The sequence below is a fragment of the Phocoena sinus genome, chromosome 16 (assembly GCF_008692025.1).
Source record: "Phocoena sinus isolate mPhoSin1 chromosome 16, mPhoSin1.pri, whole genome shotgun sequence".
Lineage (NCBI taxonomy): Eukaryota > Metazoa > Chordata > Mammalia > Artiodactyla > Phocoenidae > Phocoena > Phocoena sinus.
This window is the reverse complement of record NC_045778.1, coordinates 71,023,220-71,046,558: the sequence shown is the minus strand read 5'-3', so window position 1 is coordinate 71,046,558 and position 23,339 is coordinate 71,023,220. Positions and strand designations below refer to the sequence as shown.

At 37.2% G+C, this 23,339-nt stretch overlaps 1 protein-coding gene across 1 annotated transcript in view; it reads right to left on the bottom strand.

Annotated features, from left to right (window-relative positions):
* The window catches only part of PNLIPRP3 (pancreatic lipase related protein 3), a 37,660-nt gene extending 17,453 nt beyond the window's left edge, over positions 1–20,207 (bottom strand). The window contains 4 exon segments of the mRNA XM_032607600.1: positions 45–67; positions 70–163; positions 18,475–18,565; positions 20,140–20,207. Coding sequence (XP_032463491.1) covers positions 45–67; positions 70–163; positions 18,475–18,565; positions 20,140–20,207 — 276 coding nt within the window.
* Between the last annotated feature and the right edge of the window lie 3,132 nt (positions 20,208–23,339).

Here is a 23,339-nt window from a genome sequence, read left to right as displayed (position 1 = left end):
AAAGCTTTCATACTAGTGTAAAGAAGCGTTTATTCACATCATACATTGCACATGTCTTGCTGCCATTGCCATCTGATTTCCATCCAGGTATGTTGATATGGGTGATCTTGTCTGTTCCGAAGTGTGAGGCTTGGATAGTTAAATAATTAGCTGCACTGATTTCCTGTTTCAGGTGAAAAGAAATTAAGGTAAAATAATTGAAAATTATTTACTATTTAGTAAAATTATTCTAAATTTGCTCAAAAGTCTTCCTCTAAATTTGATTTTAACAGCCTTCTTTAATACATTTTTATCAAAGAAATAGTTACTGCTACATATTGCAAAAGTACCAAGAAATTATTAATGCATTACAAAGTGCAATATACAAATTTTATCATAAAGGAAATAAACATGTTTGGTTTTGAGGCAATGTTCATAAGACAATGTTGGGTCAGTTTCAATCAGAATTTCAGTAAGCCTTACTTTTGTATAGTATTTTTCAGTTGTCAATATAATTCATGAGAATTATCTTATTGGAGACTTAGAAGCATGCTCCAAAGGTGGCAAAATAGATTGTCCACCACACTTTATGAATGAGGAATAGAGGTTAGACTTTCACCACGTGAAATACAACAGCATATTAAAGATAATTTTATGGGATTATGTTAAATATTGTTTTGTATTTCTTGTATTTTGTTGGATGGTTTTTATAACCAAACTCTCAAAGTCTTATAGAATGCTATGAATTTAAGTGATTTTGTTATTAAAAGAAAAATTAAAAGTCACAAGTATAGGGCTCCCCTGGTGGCGCAGTGGTTGAGAGTCTGCCTGCCGATGCAGGGGACACGGATTCGTGCCCCGGTCCGGGAAGATCCCACATGCCGCGGAGCGGCTGGGCCCGTGAGCCCTGGCCACTGGGTCTGCGCGTCCGGAGCCTGTGCTCTGTAACGAGAGAGGCCACAACAGTGAGAGGCTCGTGTACCGCAAAAAAAAAAAAAAAAAAAAAAAAGTAAATTCTTGTCTATGGTCCAAATTTTTATAATTATAACTTTCAACAACTTATGGAGAAGGAAGCAACTCTACAAGTTCATTCATTCCATTCTCCTTTTTTTCTAGTACATGTAGGCACTTAAAAAATCAGCTTCAGGCCTGGTTCCCATTCTCTGAAATCCAAGGATCACCATTACGTATTGTTCTCACTGAGACAGTAAAACTGGTATGTGTATCCCAATATAACAAATATATCTATTCCCACAACAAATAATGCCAAGAATTCAACTCTGGTACTGATGACTATTTACCTCTAATCAGGTTAAATATTGGATTATTTCATTAACTAGTTCAATTTTATTTATTTATGATCCTATATTTCCAAAATGTCTAGTTGCCACTTTAATGAATTTAAATTTTCTGAGAAAAAGATGACTTAGGGGCAACTTGAAGACAATTGGGTTTTCTCTTTTCACTAGAGATTCAGTATTTGGGCTGACAGAATGACATGCTTCTACTTGAGGTTTATTGAATACATACCCTTAAGCTCCTTACATGATAAATCACAGGACACATTTTAACCAAAGCATTTATTTCCCTCTGGTGGACTTTATATTTAAATTTTACGTGACAGTACATGATACAGAAAAGACAACCTAATTTGACATCGGAAGAGAGCTGTATGAGAAAGTACTCTGGACACAGAGAGATAATAGAAATAAAGGGTGTTGGTCTCTGCTTCTCATACCACCACTAGCTAGCTAATCTAGGACAATACACTCTGAATGTGACTCCCTTGTCTATAAAATGAGGAAGTTGAACTTTGTAATATAATGTCCTTTGTGGTTCTAAAACAGTCTATGCTTTGAATTTTAAGAGTCATATTCACAGATATTTGTGTAAGTTCTTCTTCTGAGGGGAGGAGGGACCTCTCTCACAATAATTCTGGTGCTGAAACCATAAAACCACCCTAAAGTGATTATTTCTTACCATCTATACTGACTCGGTGTTTACCACAGCCAGGTGCTGACTCTTGGCACCATCCAGAAAGGAACTCTTCTCTTGAGCAGGATATCATGAAGTAATTTTAAGAATGGAGCATGACTGGAATTGCAACTAAAAACAAAACGAAACAAAACAAAGAACCAGTGTGTTTTGGTGAGTAAAGGGGTTGATTTAGGTCCAGTCAAATCTGAGACCTTGCAGCGGCAAAGGGAAATGAATACCACTGTTGTTTCAAAGAAACCCATCAACTGAGATAGCTTCCCCACCCTGCCCCAACCCCTCACTGTGGAAGGGAAGAACACGGGAGCAATAATAAGGAGCTGCTTCACCTTAAAGATGAAGCCCCACCCTTGGGCTGGGAGACTCTGCAGAAAGGAATAGGACCAGCTGACAGAAGTTGAAGAGTTCAATTTAAGGAGCAATTTTCTAATAAGTAGAATGTCCCCAAATTAGAACTTATTGATTGATTACTTCAATAATACATTTGATGGGACTTCCCTGGTGGTCCAGTGGCTGGGACTCCATGCTCCCAATGCAGGGGGCCCGAGTTCAATCCCTGGTCAGGGAACCAGATCCCGCATGCCACAACTAAGACGCAGCCAAATAAATAAATAATTTTTTTTTTTTTTGTGGTATGTGGGTCTCTCACTGTTGTGGCCTCTCCCATTGCGGAGCACAGGCTCCGGAAGTGCAGGCTCAGCGGCCATGGCTCACGGGTCCAGCCACTCCGCGGCATGTGGGATCCTCCCGGACCGGGGCACGAACCCGTGTCCCCTGCATCGGCAGGCGGACTCTCAACCACCGTGCCACCAGGGAAGCCCAATAAATAAATATTAAAAAAAAAAAAAACATTTGAGAACGTTTTTACAGGGAAAACACTTATTATAAACAGGATATTAGGGATTTAAATATTGAATCTGCCCTCAAGGAGACTACAGTCTAGTAGAAGTCATACATCATATACATAAAGAGGTCTAAAATCAGACAGAAGGTAAGATTTATGAACTGAGTAGAAAGGTAATAAATCCAATATCAGTGGCACTGTTCAAGGAGAGCCTGCATGACTATTTGGGGTGACGTAAGAGAGATTTACACATCTGGTAGAAAGTTAACTATTATACATGACCTTCAAGATCCTTTCCAACAAATGCTTTGTGGTTTTATTAAAACTATCACTATAGTAAGGATTTTTAAAAAAACAGGATTGTCTGATTTTCTGTTCCACTCACAGCTAGATATTTTTTTCTTGCAGAAATGTAAGAAATTATTTTCCAACACAAGCTCTTAAAACAAACACTCTTTTTTTCAATAAACTTGTTTATTAATTTTTTGGCTACGTTGGGTCTTCGTTGCTGTGTGTGGGCTTTCTCTAGCTGTGGCAAGCGTGGGCTTGCGGAGCACAGGCTCTAGGCGCACGGGCTTCAGTAGTTGCAGCACTCCGGCTTAGTAGCTGTGGCTCGCGGGCTCTAGAGCACAGGCTCAGTAGTTGTGGCACACAGGCTTAGTTGCTCTGCGGCGTATGGGATCTTCCCTGACCAGGAATCGAACCCCTGTCTCCTGCATTGGCAGGCAGATTCTTAACCACTGCGCCATCAGGGAAGTCCCAAAACAAACGTTCTTAATTTACTTAAAACATGTTTCTGAGAATTCAACCAGTTTTAAAAAGGCAATACAGCACATTTAAAACTATTCCTTAAAAGGCAGGTACCAACATTCTTTCCAGTATAATCATGATGGATTTTTTAAAGTAAAAATTATTTTATATAATACAAACCAGAAAAATGGGACTAATAAACTTACATACATCTATAATTTCCATTTGCTCTTCATACTATTCTGGTTTTAAAATTAATTGTTCAGAATCTTATTTCACAGTCACTCAACTTTTATTGACTCCAATATTGACAGTCTTGGTACAAGTTATAAAGCCTTATGTGGCGTGATATATAATTAAGCTACTTCGTCTCTTAACTTATATTAATGGGCGCATGTCAGAGAACACCAATTCTCTCTGAGAAGAATGTAGACTCACATTAATTTATTGAGGAGAAGCCCACCAGGGCCATTACCCGCTTGGCCTGTGCCTCATCTAGTGAAGCACTGGCGGCTGCAGGCCGTGGTTGGGAGCCCTGCAGCTCAGTCTACAATCTTCCTTAATGTAACTTCTATTAACAGTAAATTCATATTTAACTAGCCTGCTAGGTACATTTTTCAAAATGTAAAGCCACTGGATTAGATTAAAATACAGCAGAAAAAAAAAAAAGCATTAGTATAAACATCTTTTCCTGGAACTACTCACTAGCTATTTTGATTAGCATTTTAAATAATCCCCAAATTTCTCCAAAAGTCTTCACCAATGCCTAAGCTCTTCCATTTTATGTGGGCTTTCGAAGATTACTTCTATTTCTAAATTATTGTGGTAGGGGAGCCTCTCAATGTTGTTCCTAAATACTCATACACAAATTCAGTTGAACGGTAATGGGTATGGTCCAACCATTTTTAGAACACTGAGTTACAAATAAATAAGTAGCAGGATCTGGTCTGTTGTTTATGGGTCAAGACACTTACTCTGTTCTTACACCTAAGGGCGATAAGGCCCTAGCAAATGATTTAGCCACCCAAACGGACAAGAGGCTGCTATGTAAACTGGAAAGCAAATTTATTAATGTGTAAAGGAAAAATTCACTTCTAAGGAGTTCTAAGGAGAAAAGGTAGTCTGGTGCCTGATGATTATGGTCTCTCCCCTAGGCTAGATCAATAATGCTCCTGCTACTTGGTGAGCATAGCAGCTGATCAAGGATAGCTCGTTGAATGATAGTTATGGCCACTGTTATCCATCTAAGAAAAGACTGATGCATCTATCTCCACAGTAACAATATCCTCGAGGCCACTGGTTAGGTACATTTCCCCCCTAGACAGTGCTGGAGACACTCTGACAAACTCTCGCTTCCCGAATCTGTTTATAGGCACCATACAGGTCATTCCCTTTAATACAATCTTTCATCAAAGGATGACTGCGCATCACATAGAGGCTTAGGGGTTACTCATTCAAATGCTTACAAGGGCCAGCCAGTCACGGAAATAAGTGAAGCAGATGAGACGTGAGAGAAATCAAGTGTCAGAAAAACAACCAAATTTACTTTATATTTTCTGAATGTGTATTAATATAAACAGGTATGTACAGTTTTTTTAGAGACACATGAAACTTTAAAATAAAAAATAACATTGAAAGAGTAGAAATATTTCATTACTTAAGTTTTCTTTCATAATTTATTATTTCTTGACTTATCATTGAACCTAACATATCACCATCAGACCATGTAAACCTAAACCACAAATCCTTTAACTAGGTGCAATAATCGGATTTACTCAATTTCATATGCAAAAATGGAATCTACAAACACCAGTCCTACTTAACATGTATAGACTCTCTTTACATGAGGGTTATTGTTGGACAAGTGTTCAGTTATGACATTCCAACATCACTGTATTTAATTTTCAGTTACTTATTGTTTTGCAGTTCTACAACTTCAATTTGTAGCTTTTTCATATTATCAATATCAAATTATAAAGGTAGGCTTCCTAATGTTTCGATGTTAGTTTATTTTCATAGAGTTTAAAATCAGAGAATCTTTTTGGAGTTTTACTTCAACTCTACAGCTTTGGTAATGTGGTTCAAGCCATGCCTTTCATTTCAGGAAAATGATTTCAGTGTAGGGTAATGGGCCAGATTATTCCTTGCCAAATTATTCTCTTAAAGGTACAATTTCACTTCAAATGAGCAAATTGAGTCATACATTTGTGTAGCTGTTTGTGAGTGCCTTTGCAGAGAACTATTCAAAGTTGATAGGTTCTAACATCAACCCAAAAGGCCAAGACTTTGATACACTTTTTATTTTTAGATATTGAGTAAGGATTTTTTCTCTTGAATAACATAAAAGTGTCCAAAAACATCTTTCAACACTCAGCCACATAAATCCATATACTACAACAGGCCACCATAGCAAACATCTAATTCATAAAAAGAAGGCCTGGAGTATCTGGATTTCATGCTATGGGATTTTATCCAGTTCACACTGTTAATTACTGCACATTCATGGTATATTACATTTTAAATTATTTAGCACAAAGCTATTACTGGAAAATGATGTAATCATTTTCATTTCTATGTCTCTTGGAAAATGTTACCTTCCTGAATTTAGGTTTTCACCTTAACCCTGTCCATTTCAGGAGTTGAATCACACTGACTGATTTGGACCAAGTACATTATATTTTGTGAATTTTCTTATGGACAGAGAGAAGTCATTTGCTAAATTCCAATCAGAGCCTCTCATCTTCCGACACAAAAATTTTTGTCAATATCACCAATTTAATACAGCTGACTATGTGATATCATTTATATCTGTGCTCTCATCACCTATTCTATTTTCATGTAACAGAAAATGCTACAACCAATTTAACTTTTTAAATGCAACTTTTCTGTAAGTTCTAAGACATGACTTCAGTTTGCTGGTCAATAGTATTCCCAGTAAGACTTAAATTTACAAATGCTTCTCTCTGTGTAGAACACATAATTTCTGCTGTATTCTTTTACAAAATCATCCTCTATTAAAAAAGTTTTTGCTGTCTCAGTATTTTTTTGACTTAATATATAACCTCATTTATAGTAGCATCAGATATTTTATTCATATTCAAAAACAACTGTTTGTTGACATTTCAGTCCTATTTTCAGGTTAAGTTTTTCATTTCTCATCTCCATATAGCAGTCCTGGATCTTATCATGGTTTACTTCTTGTAGTTTCATATGGTTTATTTCATATTTCACAACCATTTAAGTTGTGGTTCTTTCAATACAGACATCTTTTGTTTGCATATTACATATGGAATAATTTTCTTTACTTCATCAAAAAAACATGATCTCGTCCACTGTGCCTGAATCAAGCATCCTGGTCCCACATTCAGTGGAGACAGGGTATAGAGTAACTATTCTCTGTTCCAGGAGAAACAAGTGCAGGTGGCAACTAAAATCGGCTTCGGTGCTAAAGAGACAATAAGGAGTCATAGTAATTGTGGCTAATGAAAGAGCAAATGTTCCATCTTAAGGGAATAATTGCTGCTACTCCATATTAAAAAAGGTAGCTACTATTTTCATACAGAAATGCAAGTTTAGTATTGCCAAAATAAATTTTTTAAAAAGAGAAGCTGAAAATTATTGGCTCAATTAAACAACAGCAAAGCACTATAAGTCAACAGGCTGGACAGAATAGTTCAGTAAACTGAATTAGCCCCGTAGGCAATCAGTATGCAATCTCTGTATTCGATGTTAGATATTTTCATGGAATTTTACTTTTCTGAGACTACATCGACCACCATGATTGGAGTGCTATATATTCCCCAACACTTCAAACATTTGCAAAAACTTTTATAGATGTGAGTTTACAGTGTGAACCTCTTATTTTTGTTATCCCAGCAAGTTATCCCTACTGGAGGGGATATCCCTACCGGGTGGTTATACTGCACCCACCATCATAGAGAGGAAGTTATGTGCTGCAGGCTAGCCACAGTTCTGAGATTTGTGGATGGGCACATGACCCAAGCCAGCCCAGTCAGAATCCTTCCCAGGTTTTTGTTTAGACAGTCGAGATACTTACTCTCTTTCGGGCTCACTTTACCTGAAAGTACAATGAAGTCTAGAATTATTTATGGTCATATTTGTCACCATATGGAAAGAGTCTACTTCAAGTTATGCCAACGTGGAGGAAGATATCAGAGCCATAAAAACTGGAAGAAAAGAGACAAATTGGATAATATCATGTGAACTGCTGAATCCAGCCATTTCTGAAGCCAGAATTTTCCCTGGTCTTCCTGGTTACATAAACCAATATATTCTCTTTTTGGCTTAGGCTGGTTTAAGGTGGGTTTCTACAACACGCAAAGAGTCCTGACTCTGTATCTGACTAGTACAGACTACTTATATTACCAATTATGTCTGAGTTGTTTGACAAGCTATGTGGTCCATATAAACCTGAGTTTTCTTTATTGTAACTTACTACACTTAATCGTAATCTCTTATTTAACATCTACTTTACATGCTAGCTTTGGAAAACTTTTTCTATAAAGGGCCAGACAGTAAATATTTCAGACATTTTGGGCCAGACTGCCACAACTAACTCAACTCTGTGTTTTAGTGTGAAATCAGTCATAGACAATACATAAACAAATGAGTGTGGCCGTGTTACAATAAAACTTTATTAACGGCCCTGGAATTTGAATTTCATATAATTTTCACATCATAAAATATTCTTTTGATTCTTTTTCAACCACTTAAAAATCATTTTTAGTGTGTGAGTCATATTTGGCCTACAGGCTATAGATTGCTGACCTGGTAGTAGACTGTAATCTCCACAAGGGTGAGGAGTGGGTCTCACCCTCACTGTGTCCTCAGCACCAAGGGGCAGGGCTTGCCTATAGCAGTTTATCACTAATTATTGAAAGAATAGATGAATGCTCAAGGAAAATCAAGATTACAGAAAATTCAGTTTTCACAAAAAATACAGTCACATCAAGTAGTTTGGAAAATTAGTAGAAATTATTAAAGACTTAAGGAACCTGAGGAAGGTCGTGCTTCTTCCTAGTTCTCTGGTATCTTCTTTGTCCCTCTCTGATCTTTTTACAACAATTGCTCTTGAATTGTCCCTGGAACCCCCAACTTTTTCTCCTTCTGTTATGCAGATCAAATTTTTCCCTTTACAACTTCATCCCCAAACTTGCATATCAAAACCAATCGAGGTATTCAGACGAACAGAGGGATCTACCCCACAAGTCAGGGTGACCAACCTCCCCAGTTCCATTAGCGACATTCTCAGTAGGTCACTGGTCTCAAGCAACACACTTAAATGCTCATTTTTTTTGATAAAGAAAATGGAGAGACTATCACCTATTTGACCCAACACATATGTTTTCTTGAAAGTTTCACATAATTACTGAATATATAGTATATATTCATTCATATATATAGTGAAATACATACATAAGCTTTTAAAATTCTTCAAAGAATTTAATACATTATTAATAAAAATTTTAGCAGTGTTCACAGTGATCAATGTGTATAAGGAATGTGATCCAGCAGGCTTAGATCAAATTTGTTTTTTAAAAAAGTAGTCATTTTAATGAAATTTCTCATCTTAAAATAAAAACAAACTAGTTCAAAGGCTTTCTCAGAAAAAATCAACTACAACCAGAATAACTTTCATACTATATTTTTCTTAACTGATATTCTCATATTCAACTAATTTCAAACTGTTAATGAATGAAAATGAAAAATGATGACACCTAAGTTTTAACTGTGTAAAAATAAACAGAAGAACTCAACCAGTCTAAGATCATAAAATATGAAAATTTATCCTTTTAGGATGTTTTGCTCTATAAGAACATGGATATTTCTGAATATCTTTAAAAATAATATTTTATTCTCATGGAATCTTTTTCTCTTCCATTAACCTGGAGGATAAACTTAGACTTTTAGTTAAAGTAAGTATAAAATGAATAAGACAGCAATGTGTTATCAATACATAACACAGCAGTATTATAAAATTTTTAAGTCTTTCATACAACAATGAACAGGTCTCTTTTCCTCAAAATTATCTTTAATGCATTGCTCAGCTGCTGTTGCTAAGATTTTTTTTTTCCTTGTTTTTGAAAAAGAATAATATGTCATATAACCTATGCGCTTCTCTTTTTCTGCCTTAATATCTGCTACTATATCCATGTAAAACTAAAAATCTACACAGATATATCTTTGTTTTAAATAATCACACATAAAAGTGGTTATAATTTAAATTGTTTTAAATGTTTGCATTATGTTTCAAACTGAAAATTCTCACAAATGAAAAGCTTAGATTTATAGCTCATATCATCCATTTAATCTGTCCATTTTTGCATTTACATCTGTTTATTAAATACACAAGTAAAATATGAAATACCTAACGCTAAGCAAAGGTGATTCCATCATTTAAGAAACACAGGATGGGGCTTCCCTGGTGGCGCAGTGGTTGAGAGTCCGCCTGCCGATGCAGGGGACACGGGTTCATGCTCCGGTCCGGGAAGATCCCACATGCCGCGGAGCTGCTGGGCCCGTGAGCCATGGCCACTGAGCCTGTGCTCCGCAACGGCAGAGGCCACAGCAGTGAGAGGTCCGCGTAACGCAAAAAAAAAAAAAAAAAAAAAAAAAAAAAAAAAACACAGGATGAAAACACCTGATTGCAGACTTCCCTGATGGTGCAGTGGTTAAGAATCCGCCTGCCAATGCAGGAGACACGGGTTCGATCCCTGGTCCGGGAAGATCCACATGCTGCAGACCAACTAAGCCCATGCGCCACAACTACTGAAGCCCGCGCGCCCTAGAGCCCACGCACCACAACTACTGAGCCCACGCACTCTAGGGCCCGTGTGCCACAACTACTGAGCCCGCATGCTGCAACTACTGAAGCCCACTCACCTAGAGCCCGTGCTCCACAACAAGAGAAGTCACCACAATGAGGAACCTGCACGCCGCAACGAAGAGTAGCCCCCGCTCACCGCAACTAGAGGAAGCCCGTGCGCAGCAACGACGACCCAATGCAGTCAAAAATAAATAAATAAATAAAATTTAAAAACCCCAAACGTCTGATTGCTTTAACACTTCACAGAATTGATAGCTCTCACTGGTTATCTCCCCCTGGCTCTACAAAATCAAGTGTAGACCTAAAATGGAATCTTTTCTCTGCTCTTGAATGTCATGTCATTTTCCACAGCTGACTATGAGGAGCCTTTTCCAAAGAAGATTTCACTCCCATTTGTTTTTAGTTGAGGGGATGGTGTGGGGAGAAGGGCAGTAGGGGAATGCAGGAAATTAAACCAAGTCTAGTCAATTCTTAAAAAAAGATAATGTGTTCTTGCCACCTGTCAGTTGCAACCTCCTAATTGGCAGGAACCAAGTTTGCACCGAGGTTGGGCACAAGCCTAACTACCCCATTACACTGTGACTTCTTCAAGGGCAGGGCCCTGTTTTATTTATCATTTTACCTCCAACACCTAGCACAGTGCAAGAGAATCAGGAAGAGTTTAGTAAGAGTGTTGAAGGAATTAATGAATGGGTGAAAGGCCATTAGCTGAGATTCTATTTGTAGCCATGGCCATAAGTCTTTTTAGAAGAGAAATGAAGACAACATCTCATTAACTAGGACTGTAGGGTAAGCCCTAAAGAAGAATAAGAGTAATTACTGTTATTGATTTTAAATACAGAAAATAATTAGTGAAAATCACTCAAAAATTTGCATTCATCTATTGAGATCTGAAAGTTTGGGTTGGTTTCTGATGACCACAGGATAGGGATGAAAGAAATACCATTGGATTAGAAACTAAAGTTTTGCCATGTCAAAGACCATTTGATCAATTGTTAGAATTTTTGTCCCCTTTCAATTCCTGTGTTGCAATATGGCAATAGTTTAGAATAAGGTGGGGTTAGAATTGCTTTTTATCCAATAAAAAGGTAAATGGAAGAATTGGCTTACCTTCTATCTATATTTTGGAGACAAAGGTGGGATCCTGTTGAAAAGAAAACTGGACCAAGAAGGGCATAATCAACTCATTCTCATCATTCCCGATCTCCATCTGGTACTTAAGTAGATCCTTTGTTTTAAAATGAGCACTTTGGGATGTACTGATGAGTTAGATGTTGATCAGTATATGTCCCAGGATTTCTTTAATGGCTTTCCTTTGCACAAAGAAACAGATGTCTCTGAGCAGTTTATGGAATTTGCTCATGTTTTTTTTTTTTGTTTTTTTTTTTTGCGGGATGCAGGCCTCTCACTGTTGTGGCCTCTCCCATTGCTGAGCACAGGCTCCGGACGTGCAGGCCCAGTGGCCAGGGCTCACGGGCCCGGCCGCTCCGCGGCATGTGGGATCTTCCCGGACCGGGGCACAAACCCGTGTCCCCTGCATCGGCAGGCGGACTCTCAACCACTGCGCCACCAGGGAAGCCCTTTGCTCATGAATTTTGATAAGGCTTTCCATCGTTACTGCTTTACTTATAGTAGTACCATTGATCATCAGAGCCGTAACATCAGACATTGCTCAAAGGTTACCCCTTCACAAGTGGAACCAAGAACTAAGTTGCTTAGGTCAAAGACCTATATACCTTTTGTCAACATTTAAATTTTTTGCATTTCTTAGACAACATAGGACAAAATCTAACATGGAGTTACCAATAAAATTCTCCTCATATACTTTCTGACTGAACTCAGCCCAAGTAAATTCCCCAGCCAGTGAGACCACATAACCAAGCATCACGATAACTAAAGAAATACATCCTAATACTAACGTCCGTATTACACAAGGAGAAAGCTACTGCCCACAGAGTCAGCAGAACACAGGAATTGCATGCATCATAATACAAGGAGACAAGCCCAATATGGCTTTGGCTATGTAGTATCTAAAGCTTTACCTACAAATTCAAGGATACCATATGAATATTTTCTCAGGAAATGCCACTTCGTGTGAACCTGCCATTAGGATGAAAACTTAGCAATAGTATAATAAATTTCATGACTGGATATGAATAGTCATGTGACCTTGACTATAAAAGGGTTTTACTCAGAGGGTCTATGCTAGGGCATATACCTTAAGGCAGGGAAACATTAGCAGCAGCCCTCGAAATGGCCATGACTTGGTAATGTCTACTGCAGTTCTTGGGAGTCAATCAACGGTGACTACTTCCTCACATGGTCTGTTGCACAGATAAGCACCACATGTGATGTAGCTAGAAAGAGTGCAAAGAAGGGCAACAGCAACTCAGGCAGGGGGACAGCTTATAAAAGTGTCTGGGAAAGAAATGATTCACAAATTTCCTAAAATATAATTCAGGGACCTGCGAGCTTATGAAAAGAAACCTGTATAGGCCACCTGGATTCAGACGTTACACCATTTACTTGAAAACTGAAATATGTATCTCTTGTTTTAAGCGGAAAACAACAGGCACCAATTAAGTTAATGGAAAAAGAGGGCCTCAGACTAGTGCGACGACCCCAGTTGGACTACACCAAGTCCCTTGAGAAAGGTCCCAAACATAGAACTACAGGAACATGTTGAGAGACCACCAGTTATCCATCAAATAAGAATCTAAGCACCTATATTTAGCGCCTCAGTTTTTACCATATTTTGCTTCAATAAATGTGAACTACTGCTGAATTATTTTATAGCCCACTAGAAAAATGTTGCTCCATGATATTAAATTCACCAGCACAGAGATGCTTTCTGGAATATCAAGCAGGTACTGAGTCTTGAATTTGTGCCACAACATTGCAAACACAAGCCACAGTTTCTTCTGCTTCACACTAAGAAATCAGACGGTGCTGAGGGAGCAAATGCTCGTTCTTAAAGGACAATGTCATCTTCACAATGGAACCAAATAAAGGAAGCCCTTGATCCTATCTCAGAGTTGAGAAGTTCTAGACATTATTCTAGAACTTTTATATAGAACAATTATGTCTATATAATTTACATTGATCACAAGTTGCTTTCTGGACTACAAGGAGGATGCATGCGCTTTGAAGTAGTGGACAGAGAGAAGACATTGTAAGAGTCTTAGTGTAAATAGTTACGGCTGGTGGGAGTAGGAAACAGGTGGTTGGATAAACAGGACCTGAACTTTCTGACAGGAAGAGCAAGGAGAATCCCAGCCTTATTCACACGAAGTCAGGTGTCAGAACCTTGGTAGAGAGGAGGTATCCAGAAAAGGATATCCAGGTTCAGGAATATGACCCCTCGTAGCCAGAACAGTGTCCAATGATTTTTTTCTCTAAATAGGAAGGAGACCAGGACGAGGCAAGAGAGCCAAGCATTGCAGATTTACAGGGGGGAAAAAACCCCCAAAACTGCTGACAGAGATAGAGGTACCTCAGTATAATCCACACTTCCCCAATTTCCACAATATCCCACAGAGGAGTGCAACTCAAAGGTATGAAAAACAAAACAATTATCTTTGGCTCTCAGCCACCAACCACAAAATAGACTTTTTGTGACACAACCATAGCTGTATAGTAGTTACCTGCAACTGACAGATCACTAGATCAGATGGTTTCTGACTCAGAGTCTAAATGAGTGAATCAGTTTTGTCTATGCTGATATTGGGCAGTCTGTGATTATTTGAACTGTCCTTTGCCTCCAGCATTTAGTCAAGTGGAATGGATGATGTGGATAACAAGGATTATCACTTTGAAGAAAATTGCCATTAAGACTCACCGGGTTTCTTATCACTCCAGTATCAACTGTCCCATATTTAATTTTTAAAATCAAAGTCTGTCCAGGGAAGACAAGATGATGGTGCCTCACTTGGCTTCAGCTGTCTCAAGTAAACTGAGAATTCACAGGACAGTCATTAAGGCTGCTCCCTTACCCGTACCTCCCTTCACATTTTTTTTTTTTTTTTAACAGATTGGTCTTTGCAAAAAACTATAGAGTTACCAGGGTTGTTTTCTGCCATGGGTGCTGAGGAATCCAACTTTCAAATACCCAGTACAGCGTGCAGATGGGCCAACAGCTCTGGAATGGCCAACTGGAAGATGTTTTCCCCCAAGGAACTAAATAATACCAGAACCATTAAAGTACTTCTCAGACTTAACTGAATATTCAATGTTCACTTGAATTTTGTTCAATGAACAAAATCCAGTGTTCATTTCAATGAGTATTTTTTAAAAATTGTGGTGAATTATAGATAATTAATGATAAAATCTATCATTTTAAAGTACATCGTTCAATGGCATTAAGTACACTAACATTGTTTTGCAGCCATCACCGCCATCCATTTCCAGAACTTCGTAACCCAGACTGAAACTCTGTACCCACTAAACATTAACTCCCCTGTAATGTGGAGCATCATTTCATACGCTTACTTTCCATCTGAATATCTTTGGTGAGGTGTCTGTTAAGGTCTTTGGCTCATTTTTCAATCGGGTTGTTTACTTTCTTGTTGAGTTTTAAGAGTTCTTTGTATGTTTCTTACTCCCACCCCTGCCTCTGCCTCAGGTAACCACTGTTTGGATTATTTTTCACTGTGGATTAGTTTTGCCTGGACTTGAACTCGATATAAATGAATTATACAGTACGTACTCATTTGAATCTGCCTTCTCACTTCAACTGTAGCCTTGCCTAAATTTCCCATAATCGTAGTACTCATTGCCCTAAAATATCCCATATTGGGTATAAATGCTCTAACACAGTGAATAATAAGTGAATATCAAAGTAAGTCCTCAGCACTTATAAATTGGCTTGATAAATGAGACCTTATGGACTCCCAGTTAAAATAGTTAATATGACCCAATGCATATTAAAACAGAGCCTTCAAGGATAAAAACTTACTATATAAAACCTCATTAACGGAAGGATGATCTTTCTCATGACTTCTCCATTTAACAGCCCAATTTCACCTGTTCTTAAACCTGGAATAAAATAAAGGGCATCCCAAGGTGGATTACTACTTAATGCTGGCATCCTATCCATTAAGGCCTCATACTCAATACCCAATATTATTAAACTTACTGACTTCAGTCAACAACTATAAATATTTTGCTCTTATAGATCTGGCTAACATGTTCCGTTCAGTGCTTACTTCAGCAGACTCTCAGCTGCTGTTTGCCTTTACCTCCAAAGGGACATCATGCCTTTTCCAGGCTACCCGTGGGGTACCTGCAAAGTTTTGCTAAAGCACACAATCTTTGCAGACAAGGTCTTAACCATATCCACCTTCCTCCAGGAGCAGAGGTATGAGAGTACATTGATGACATAATCCTCCAAGGAGATTCATTTCACACACTCACCTTTCTTTAATAAGAGACAAATTCTGAGGTGTTGCTACAGAGGCCAAGAGCAGGCCAGGATTTCAGGGCCACAGGTGGCTACTGCTGTAGGAGCAGAAACTTAAAAAAAAAATCCTTCCATTCTATAAGGAACAAAAACTCTTAATTCCTTGTTTTAACAAGTCAATGGTCCTTAGACTAGCCCCTTTATCACCTATTACCAGTTATATCTAGCCTCCAGCTAAACTAACCAGTCCCTTATCTGCCTTGATCCTATGGAGTGGGGGAGAGGAGATCAAAGGACAAATATACCATGCTTTAATATTTTTCAAAGTTTTTAGCATTGTCGCATGTGTAGTCATTCAGTCATCTGTTCATTCATTCACTTACATAATCATTCATTGACAGCTGACAGTGCTGGGTCCAGTGCTCGGCCCTGGAGTATGAACAGTGGATGAAGCACCACTTCTCTCTCTAGGAGCTCAGTTACCATTTGAAGGCTCTTCTCAAAAGAGGCAATGAAAAGGAAAGATGCTAGTTGTTTTTCCTCAGTTTTTAGTTTTATCCAAGTTATAACTTAAAAAGTCAAATTCTTCTATACATTTCTGCTTCTATCTAGTCATGACAGAGTAATGGGCACTGGACTTGCTATCCCACTGAAAACAAGGAGAAAATGGGACAAAATATATGAGACAATTTTTTCAGGCACTGAGGACAGGCAGAGCAGAATCACAGCCTCTGAGACAGGAACCACAGGTAGGTGAGCCTGCGGCAATTTTGCTTCTGTTGCACAGAGAGGTAAGTCCCAAGTAGAGAGAGGTGAGATAGGTGGTTTTCCTGAGCTGAGAAGGCACAGACTCAAGTTCCAGGTAGCCAAAGCAGCTGTAATTTATGGGGCGGGCTACTTAAGAGGAGGCTTCTACCCAACAGGGTGGGAGAAAAGGCCTGAGTGGGGGGTGCAGGGTAAGAAGTAGGGGTGGGGTTAAGACCTTCAGGAAAGCCACACCTTAGTATACAGACCACACCCTAGAGTAAGGGCCCTGCCCTAAAACTAAGTTCATAATGAAAACAGAACCGCCCAAACAATAAAACCAAAACCAACGAGATCAAAAGAATTTCCTAGTAATCTAAATGACTGTTGGGATAAAATGAAACACTCTTTAATAGAAGATGTCATAATCAAAATTCATTACAATGTTATCCCACACAATATGCAGCATAAAATCTTAAACACTGAGGTGTATACATATAATAAAATACTTGGTACGCTGAATGACTGAACTGCTGTTATATGCAACACAGGTGAATCTAAAAGACACTGTCTGAGGCCAGAATCAAGTGAGTACACACTGTATAATTCAGTTATATAAAGTTCAAGTGCAGGCAAAACTAATCTACAGTAAAAAAATAAAATAAAATGATCAAAACAGTGTTTACCTGAGGCAGAGACAGGGGTGGGACTAAGAATTGACTGCAAGGAGACATGGGAAACTCTCAGGAATGATGAAATTGTTCCATCCCTTCCTTTGAGCGGTAGTTACATGGGTGTTTACCTTTGTTAAAACTCATCAAACTGTTCACTTAAAAACTGCATTTTATTGTATGTGAATTACATCTCAAAAACGGATTTAAATTTAAAGAGAAAAAAAACAGCAAAGAAAAATATAGAACCATGTTTCATATAGCAACACTGAGTTTTTCATGCAAGTCAGAGAGGAATTTTTTACTTAGAAAAAACAGGTACATTTACTGAAGTCTTTATAAGTTGATTTACACTGCCTTGAAAGAAGTGATTGTTAAATTTTAGGAACTTTGGAAGCTAGCTGTTAAACTATTGCTAGCTCAAAATTGGCCATGGTAGAAGTCTTTACAACACATTACAAATCAGGCCTCCCCAAATCCACTCCCACCCCAAGAGCTGGTTTATTAGCACACGACTGGATTTATGATTTATATTAAAATAAAGATCTGCTTTGCATGTCATGTCTAGAGTTATGGTCAATAAACAAAGCAAATCTTTCTACAAAGATTACTTGTAATAATGGAGACTATCAATACCTCCTTCCCTGCTCCCCTTTTCATCTTATCACCACTACTCCCAAGCAATGATTTCAACTCTTTTGGCTGTTTACTTTTGGATTTGCCTTCATGTCACTAAATGATACGCTCATGCTGCTACTTATTTTTTCAGTTTTGGCATTATCTACTGACTTCCCAATATGGAAGATATGAATTTAGTCTTCTTTTCCACAAAACACCTGCCACCATCAAAAACACATTTCACACCACTCCCATCCTTGCAACATTGTGTTATACTTTTAGTTAGATCAATATTCAGTATTTACACTAATATGGTTATGAAAATATCCACAGCTGATCTGTCTAGTACTATGATTAGTATTACTTTTCCTTCCTTGCACAACTTTTTGTTTTCCCTGGAGTTAGTGATATCCTTGCAGTTTGCTTCTTTCATTTGCTTAGTTTTCTATGCACTTATCACTGATTTATACCAAAAAATTTATCCCAAATGTTTAAAACTTCTCTCAATAGTTCCAACATATCAGGTATTCTAGCAATTTAATCTTCTTGGAAACATCTCTCTGGAGGCTGCTCTCATTTGGATTGACTGCTCTCTAGGCTGGTACATAGTTATGATTCCGGAATTTACCTTCCCCGTATCTGTGAGATTCTCATCACCTCTCTTGTGAATTGTTAAACCAACTGTTGGATTGTTCATCCAAGTATCGCTGTTGTTGTTCCTTAAGCACAAGGACCATATCTTAGTCACCTATGCCACAACTATCATGATATCCTGATTAGTAGGTGCTAATTTTTCACTTTAAAATGTAGGGAGAGATAGTCAAACTGACTGTATGTAAAGGATAAGAAGGTTATACTTATTTGGACATTTTAATTTAGAGTTGACAAAAGCACCGAGAATATGTCTCTACTAATATAATTTATAAAATATTTTGAGAAAGAGGAAAGTAACTCAAAGCAAATCCGTTTGTGTAAGAAATATGCTATATGAGTACATACTATGTGTCAGGCATTGTCTGAGGCACTGGGGAGATTGCAGTGAACAAGAGACCAAAATCCCCTACACTCTACTCGGAATGATAGATGGTGAATATGACAGAATCCATAAATAAGTAAAATATATCAGATAAGTGCTAAGAGACAAATAAAGCAGAAAAGAAAGACAGGAAGTATCAGGGAGCCTACACCAGGGCGGTAGCCATGGTGTAATGAGGAGAGGTTCCAGATTCTGCATATATTTTGAAGGTACAAACAACAGGATTTGCTGATGGATTGGACACATGAAGTACTGTAAAATATTCAACTATTAGGATATTCTTGGAGTCAACAGACATTCAGCCCAGTTTCCCTTCATCAACAGCACTGCACTAGGAAATACTCCAATCACTTAATTCATAAAACAACATGAATTCTGACATCATGAATTCTATAGATGTTAAATGATAAGGAGATAGGAATTTTTAAGTAAAGCTTTAAAGGAAACACATACCTGGTGATAAAGCTGATTGGCAGGTCAATTACCAAAGATCCTAAGTAGAGTGACTTCACTTTATTTGATGGACCAATAATTCATGACTGGATATTTGAAGACTAAAGACAAAGACTAAATAATCAAGATTAACACACCCAGAAGTTATATAAATAATCAACAACTTAAACTAACATCAACTTTTCATGTGGTCTCAGGGTGAAAGTCTGTTACTTATATTTTTTAACTCAAAAATAAAGAAAATGTGTTGATTAACGAATAAGGCTCTTTTAAGTTTAGCAAAAGTAAAAACAGTACTGTAACGTTACTGAAATTTCACTTTTATGTCCCTTAAACTTTATATTTTCTCAAGGGTACGTGTGACACTAATTTGAAAATAAGCATCAAATACATGGTATTTGAAAATTATGTATGGAGCAATTGGAAAATATATATAGAGAGAAATTTTAAATTTATACTTACATAAATGGGGAAGGAAGGAGGGAAGAAGGAAAGGGAGGAAGGGTCACTCTTACAATTTTATCATCTTGTTCAAGGTGGTACCAGAGAAATCCAGCAGATGGCACTCATACATTTTTCTAAATATGATGCTGAATTAAAAACAGAATTGTTTAAACTTTGTATTTCAGACAAGAAAGACCGAATAAATCACAGTTGAAAGCAAACACATTTCAAAATTTTCTATTACCATGGAGAAATAATGCTTTTAAGCTACTCTAATGCACATTCATGGCTTGCAAGTAACTTACAATTTTCACTTCCTATTCTAGCAGCTGGTGGAAAGTAAGCATTCATAATCATTACCTGCCAATCAACAGCTTGATAATAGAAAGCTGTAAGTTGCCATTGAGAGACTCACAAACTTTTCCCATGATGGAATATGGGATCATTATTTTCTTCCAGTCTCTTTTCAATGCTTTTACTGGTTATTCTATATAGATGGGTTCTGAAATTAGGAAACATTATTACTACCATTTTCAACTAAGTAAACAGAGGCTCAGAAAGAGTAAGAAAATTAGGGGATATGGTAACTCAACCAAGAAAGAGAATCAAAAATAAATGAACCCAGTTTCTTTAACTGGATAATCAATAAATCCTCAATTAATAAATATGGGTTAAATGAACAAGTTAATTCAAGTCATACTTCAACGCACATTTATTGAACACTTCCTGTATGCTGACACTGTTCCAGGCTCTGAAAAAAAGTGGTGCGTAAGACAAATAATACCCCTGCTCTCATGGAACTTGTGGTTTAGTAGTGATAAATAGAAACAAACAAACAAGAAAGAGATCAGAAATCACAAATAGTATGAAGAGAATTAAACTAGAGTGTGTGATGATGTGAATACTTACTGACTGTTTAAAGGAAGGCTTCTCCTAGGAGGTGACATTTCAGCTGACACCTGGACTACAGGAACAGACAGCCATACAAAGATCAGGAGGAGAAGCGTCCCAGGCAGAGGGAACACAGCTTCCAAAATGATCCCAAGGCCAGAGTGAGTCAGGCCTATTTGGGAGCAGAAACAACGGCAGTGCGGCTAGAGAGGGATGGGCAAGGAGGAGAGTGTATGGCGTGAGTTCCAAGAGATAGCTAGGAGCCAGGATGAATGGATGCAAGAATGGATGGAAGGAACAACACATAGGGAAAAGAAAGAAATAAGAAGAGTGCTACTTTTAGGTTAATCAGAGATTCTTTTACATGTTGATCTTTCTGGAAGTTCTCCATTAGTCCATATTCCTGCCTTAGCAGGTACTGAAAAAATGAATATAACTCTTATTATTTGATATTTTAAGAAGATGCCATCCCTCAGGTTACCACCTTAAATTATCAATGACCACAGGGTAGCACTGAAAAAAAAAAATCTGCAGAAAATATAAAGTAGGGTGAATAGGTATTAATTTCAAGAGATACCCAGAAGGTGAATTTTCAATAGTACTTGATTTGAGTCTGTTTTGTACTGATTTGCCTCTTTCTTCTCATGGAGTGTAAAGGATATTCTTAATTAATTCAAGATTCATTCACTGATTCTGATTAATCCATGTTTTCTGGTACCAAAAGAGTGATTTAAATAATTCTCAAATTTCTCTTATCTTCTAATATTTACCTGCTGTGTAAAAGTTTATTGTAAGCATATTTTCAAAAGCAATGTATTTCTAAGATTTTTGGAACTGAAGCCCAAGCAATTAGTAAATAAAGAGGCCCACTGCCCTCTGTGACCTCACACGAACCAGATCATTAATCAAAATCTCAGTTCCTCCTGAAAAAATCTGGGATATATGCTTGGTCTCCAACTAGAATCTCAACAGAGATCTTTGATTTTATTGGATAAAAATATTTTTATAAATGTAACCTTCATTTTATAAATTTTAATTGGCACCAGATTTTAGAGGTGACATTACACTGACTCTATGATTGCTCTCATGTCACCCATGCCCAACCAGGAGCTTCTTTGTCTAAAGTCATGAAAGCTGCCAACATCATGTCATGGTGGTTTGAATTTACACCTTCTCTCAGCAATCACAAAGCCCTATCCAGAAATATTTATTAGTAATTGTATTTGTATCTATTAAACGTAGATTGAGAGGATTTTATTTTAACAAGATTTTATTTACCAACTAATTAGAATGACAATTTATTACAAGTATGACAATAATTAACTTAGAATTAACAGAATAGTACAGCTTTTCTGGTTGTAAGAAAAAAATAAAATCATTTTTCTCCCCCACTATGGGCCTCATTTTGCACAGCTACTTGTATCAGTCATGGTTATTAATTTCACATTTTTATTTACTCTTTATTTTCCTAGACATTTGAATTCTGCTGCTGTCAATTTCACAAAGGTCTTTTAAAGATAAATTCACTATGTACCAAAAGTAGTTGTTTAAATGAGCATTCGGTTCTGACAGCTTTGCTCTTGATACTTTTCATAGCAGCAGCTAGGAGAGCATTTTACCATCAGTCATGGTTTTCTTTGTTATGCTTTCTTTTTTTCCTCCAATCAAAGTAAATATGTTCTTACAAACAGCATTACCCTAAAAAATTTTCCTCATGTTTAACGAATGTGACCCTCAGTACAATGAATAACAACAAAGCAATGAAATCCCGATTTTCCCTAAGAGACAAGACAGTTATCACATTATTTCATTCATATATTAGTCAATGCTGTCTCAGTATTATTCTTTTGTCAAATGTCAAGTTAATAAGAAAATAAAGCTTCTTCACTGGTATGATGATTTTATCGTTAACAGGCCAAGCAAAAACTTATTTAAACTTGAAAATACAATGTTTAGAAAGCACAAATGCAACTAATTATTCATTTCCTACCTCCAACATTTTCAAAGATAACTTCATTCTTCCCACTCTTCCATAAAAAGAAAAATCTGTTGTCTTAAAAACTCCAAGACCTAATCCCTGCTTCAGACTAATGACAAAAAATATTTTTCATTTTTAGTTCACATCTTGAAAAAAATTCCCTTGACAGAAAATGCTCTGAACTAGACTCTGAAAGGCAAATGTATTTGCTTCATTTAAGTTTTTCAGGATGACAAAGGAGAGAAGAGGAGTCAAGAAGAAACATGAAAGTTGAACTAAAATAATCTGCTTCAAATATTAAAATATTTTTTAGTATAATGAACTTTAAATATCAAATTTCATACTATAAATAAATATTTGAATGACAGAACACCTTGCCCTTCTACATCCAGGGTTAAAAACCATATCATATTTATTTCTAATCATGTCACTGAACTGCTACTGTTTTCTGGACTGCAAATAAATGACATATTCATAACAATGTGACACAGTTATGTATGATTGATTGGTATGAAATAGAAAGGGACTTTGTCCTCAGCATAGATTAGAACAGGGCCTGTCTAGTGCACGCTGTCTGTATATCTGCAGCTACTGATTGCCCTTCTGGTAAAAGACTCAATAGATTTTTCTTAGCATAATTTCCACTCTACAATAAATTACCAAATCTCAATTCACTCTGTTTTAGAGTCAT